Genomic DNA, 4754 nt, shown 5'->3' with positions numbered 1-4754 from the left:
TGTACCAAGGATCCTCAAAAGTGCTGCCATTACCACTGTTCCATAAAATCCTAACATTACCTGTCTTGCATAAATTGTAGAACATGCCGTCACATTTCAGTTGCACCTCAGTAGCAGTTTGATCTATTATCACCCTGCTCCCCACCTCATAACCTTCGCTCTTCTTATTCTGGTCTCCTAACTGTCCCCCAAGCCCGTCTACACTGTATGAGTGACAAGGCCTTCTCCTGTTATGCCCCCAAGCTCTGGAACTCTCTCCCCAAGGATACCAGAGTCACCTTCCCTAAACTCCTTCAAATTCAGACTCGGCACCTTCTTCTGTAGAAGAGCCTTTACTGAACTGGTTCTATTCTTTACCCCTCTGCTTCTACTTTTCTCCTCAATCTATTGGAATTGTTTTATCCTGTGTATTCTAATTGTAATTTTGTCAAGTGCTTTGAGAAGCCACCTTCGGAACCATTATATAAAATAGTTTATTCTAAATCCTTGAAACTTTAAGGATTTAGAATAAACTTTAAGTAGGGCTAAAAATTGACAGCCTTAGTGGGCCATCATGATTTGTGCAAATTATAGGTAGTCACAAAGGAAGACTAGGATTCACTTGAAATCCATGACACGGGACACTGAAACAGTGGAGAGGCTTTGTGTAGTAAGCGTTCAGTCTCAATCTACACCATCTGTGCTGCTGGTAGAGGTAGTTGTGAACACCTGTCTTCCGGATCAAGTACTGGGATCTCCAGTCTCAATCCTAATACTTATGACTGTCCACTACCACTGCTGTGAAACCAACACCCATAACATAAGACCTCCGAGATTCTAACTGTACCATTATTCACACACCAGTATTGTTCCTCTGCTAAGGAAGGAAGGCCTACTTTACACCAAGCCCCTGTTGACAATTCCTTCCTTGTGTTTATTTTAGTCAGTTTGTGCAGCCCAGAATAGGACATCAGATCTCACTCTTACTGGGCACTACAGTAGCAACTCACTCCATAACCACTACCCCTCTCGGAAACAGGAGGATTTCCAGTATATTGAACACCTCTGTCTCTCCCACAGTAAAAAAAAGTCACAAAGACCTGCCCAAGGAATAGTGCGGCCATCTTCCCCCAGTACAATGCTTTATAACTCCAGCCATTTTCAGTCCTCATTGGCAGCAATACAGGAAGCATTCTTGAATGGGGAACCCCCACAAATACAGTACTTTAATTTATTAATGGGTCTCACTTCCCTTGAATTCCTCCACCCCATTCAAACCTGTAAACCATAAAGAAACAAGGGCAGGCAGAAGGGTCTTTCACAGCTTTATTGAAATGTTGCCATGACAAGGCGACTGGAGGCAGGAGAGTCACAAGGGCCAGGCTGGAGCCTTCATTCAGGCACCTGGGGAGGAAGAAGGAGAACAATCCAGCTGAACTGCAGGACACCCACCCCTACAGGAGCTCCTCCTGCCAGACCCTACCTGTCCACTGGCCAACATCTCCAAAGTCCTCCGCTCCCTCCACATCCTCACTGGTGCTCTCAGCATCTTCACTGGAGATCTGAGGGTCTCCCTCCTCATCCTCAGTTCAGTCAGCTCCCACATCCAGAGGAGCTTCTACTGGTGCCACAGCCACCCGACTGCTGGTAACCAGGCTCCTGGTACCTGTGGACAAGTAACACCCAGGAGTGAGGGATCTGCTATACCCAGAGACCCACAGTCTACTCATCTACACAGTCCCTTTGTCCAGCACGGGATCATTCCTCAGTTGTCCAAGCATGGTTGTCTCCTGGGCAGAGATGCATCCACAAGGGATAGAGAACCAGACCCACCTTCATTCTGACTGCCAGCACACCTGGACTCACAGCAGGCACAGACCTCATGGTCACCATACAGCTCCTCCCACCTGGAGGAGAGGAGGACAGGTGAGGCCTCCACCTGGCATGTCCCAGAGCACCCTCAGCAGGCTCCTTGCAGAAGTACCTCTTAGCCTCCCTGTTGTAGGTGCAGGACTTGGTCCCTGGTGTTGCTTTAGCAGGAGCCACAGCCATGACAGTGCATGTACAGCTCAGTCACTTCATGCTGCAAGAGGGAAGGTCACAGCATTAAGGGATCAAGGCCAATAGAGGGACAGAGAAGGACCTTCTGCCATCAGTGAAGGCAAGCTGGCAGCTCTAGGCACTACAGCTGCCACAGTCTGGTTCACATCTAGATCATGGATGGAAAAGCAGACAATGGATCAGTAGAGCAAGAAGGCTGAGCAGCCTTTGAGAGCAGTACCTTCCTGGACAGCTTCTTCTGGAAGAGGAAGGCATCAATTGTGAAGCGGAGCACATCCTTCTGCTTGGAGGGGACAAACCTGGACAGGCAGCCATCTGCCTTGCTGTCCACCATGCACCTGGGGACAAGGACAAGGATGAACCCCTGTAGGCTCTCGGGGCTCCTGCCCACCTCTCCTCCCAGAAGGGGCCGTACCCCAAGTTATCAATCACAGGGAAACGGGGCTGCGAGTGCTGGTCCGGTTTCGTAACACGAGTGGATGTACAGCCTCTGCTCCGCTGTGGCAAAGTAGGCAGTGGCCTGGAAGTACATGGGCTGACCCAGGAAGAACTCATCCTTAGGAGAGAGCCGGACCCAGTGGGCTGGAGAGAGAGAGGCAGCATTACAACTGCACACAGCACCCCCTGCTGGCAAGAGGAGCTACTCGCTCAAGGAGCTTACAGTTGGTGGTGAGCAGGACAAAGCTGTGCTTGTTTTTCAGGTCCTTGAAGAAGGTCCTTCTCCTGGCCCACGTGGGGACATAGCCAACCTTGTAGGAGTAGTGGAACCTGCAGGACAGAGGAGATGAGGGGCTTCTGGACACTTTCCCAGCAGCTTCTCAGCAGCAGCAGAGCCCTGCCTACCTGTTGTAGGAGCACTTGACCGGCACAGAGAAGGGAATGAAGTGATGCACAGGCGCACTGGAGGAGGGCGGGGCATAGTGGAGAGTGTTGGAGTACACCAGGCGGCCCTGGACAACCTGCAAGGTCACAGAGGAAGGGGTATTCCCAGGAAAGGCACTAGCCCTACAGTTCACATCGATACATTGCCTGTAGATGAAGACCCGCTTACCGATCGCTCGGTACCGCACTCGTGAAGCCCGTAGATGAAGTAGAAGTAACTGCGTGTGGTTCGGCTGATGCTGCAGTTGCCCAAGGTCACCTCCGATGGCCGACAGCTGAAGCCGAACAGGAGCCGACTGACCCTCACGTACATCCTGCTGGAGTCGCACCACACAGCCACTCCTCGGGTGCCCCCGATGGCCGGGCGAGCCGGCTGCCGCCCTCGCTGGGAAGGAAACAGGACGCTCTTGATGTACGCGGGTAAGGGGCGGCTGCCGGCTTCGGGCTTCATCTTCTCCTTGTCGAAGTAGGGCGAGTACGCGTCTCTGGACACGGGAAGGCGGCGAAAGTCGGGAGCCAAGGACTGCGAGTCGTTCTCGCTTGCAGACAGGTCTTCGGAGGGAGCATCTGCCAGGCTCAAGTCCTCCAACTGGGCTGCGTCTTCAGGAGCCGGGAGGTCGGCTTGGAGCGCTAATTCCCGAGAGTTCCAGCCAGCAGGCCCGGCGGAGATCAGTGCAGGGAGCCCGGCCCCTGCGCACAGGCACAGCACAAAGAGAAACAAGCGCATTGCCAAATTGACGTCCCGCTAAACTGCTACAGAAGTAAGACAAATAAACCACCAAACTATGTTGAAGCAAGGGAGCATAAAGTGTGAACGCGGTGACTAGGTTTTTATACTAGCAGGACTATGCTACCACACACATGGTCACACTACCGCTCAATCAACACAATCAATTACACACAGAGACCCGGATTGTTCTCAGCGTCTAATTAGAACCTGCGTCCAGTCTGAGGCGGGACTCCGTGAAGCCGCCTGAACACTTTCCCGTGTGTATCTGAGCTCAACGGAGGAGTTCCACGCAATTTCGACAGAATTAAATCACCCACACGTGTAAAATTTGCTCAGATTAATTTATTGTTCAATAAGTTTCTAAATTCCGAGGAAAGTGTGTTAAACTCGCTGTCAGACAGAGTACGGAACATGCGACACGTCCGTCCACACTTTCTTTTATCGAGGGGGCTGTTCTATCAACATGTACCGCAATGAAAATAATTTTACTATTTTTCATGTGTAATTGCATGTCATATTAAAATGTGTAATACAAGCATTTCTTTGCTTCCCAGTAAAGAAATACTGATCAGCTTTTGACATGATCTGATAATTTGATTTTCCAGAGATTGCTTTTGCTTCGCAGCACTGAGAACCTATGGAAGCCCGTTTCCGCCAGGGAGTAAAAAAAAAACGCACTATGGTATCTCTGAATTGTGACTTAGAATCATAGAATTGCGACCTAAAAACTCAGAATTTTGACTTTATCTCTCACATTTGCGACTTCGAAATAGCCCATATTTCATTGTCTGTCCTTTTGTTATTGTAACGGATTCGGGTTCTAGGGCTTGTGCCCTTGCCGCTCCCATCCTACTTCGTGCCTCACTGTATTGGCTCGAACCCAGGTCTTGCTAGCTAGAACCCGAATCCGTTACAATAACAAAAGGACAGACAATGAAATATGGGCTATTTCGACGTTGCAAATGTGAGAGATAAAGTCAAAATTCTGAGTTTTTAGGTCGCAATTCTGAGTTACTTAGTCGGAATTCTGCGATACATTACTATGTAGGACACGTTAATGTAGAATCATTACTATGTCTGTCTTTTGTTTGTATGTAAATGA

General features: G+C 49.8%; 1 protein-coding gene across 1 annotated transcript; it reads right to left on the bottom strand.

The window, feature by feature from the left end:
- Positions 1–1333: 1333 nt before the first annotated feature.
- Positions 1334–3699, bottom strand: LOC148666336 (zona pellucida sperm-binding protein 3-like). The gene is made up of 8 exons (XM_088631734.1): positions 3092–3699; positions 2884–2999; positions 2702–2808; positions 2456–2622; positions 2261–2378; positions 1964–2062; positions 1813–1886; positions 1334–1645 (listed from the first exon to the last, which is right to left on the bottom strand). The coding sequence occupies exons 1-4, from the start codon at positions 3647–3649 to the stop codon at positions 2465–2467; spliced, it is 939 nt and encodes a 312-aa protein (XP_088487860.1). The 5' UTR covers positions 3650–3699; the 3' UTR covers positions 1334–1645; positions 1813–1886; positions 1964–2062; positions 2261–2378; positions 2456–2464.
- Positions 3700–4754: the final 1055 nt, after the last annotated feature.

The sequence above is a fragment of the Lepisosteus platostomus genome, chromosome 5, assembly GCF_059453375.1.
Source record: "Lepisosteus platostomus isolate fLepPlt1 chromosome 5, fLepPlt1.hap1, whole genome shotgun sequence".
Lineage (NCBI taxonomy): Eukaryota > Metazoa > Chordata > Actinopteri > Semionotiformes > Lepisosteidae > Lepisosteus > Lepisosteus platostomus.
This window is presented reverse-complemented; position numbering and strand designations above follow the sequence as displayed.

Excerpts from the sequence above, each read along its gene's own strand:
- LOC148666336 (XM_088631734.1), bottom strand. The coding sequence starts at position 3,649 with ATGCGCTTGTTTCTCTTTGTGCTGTGCCTGTGCGCAGGGGCCGGGCTC. Across the intron at positions 3,000-3,091 it reads AGTGCGGTACCGAGCGATCG|GTTGTCCAGGGCCGCCTGGT; the intron begins GTAAGCGGGTCT and ends GTGACCTTGCAG. Across the intron at positions 2,809-2,883 it reads GTCAAGTGCTCCTACAACAG|GTTCCACTACTCCTACAAGG; the intron begins GTAGGCAGGGCT and ends TCTGTCCTGCAG.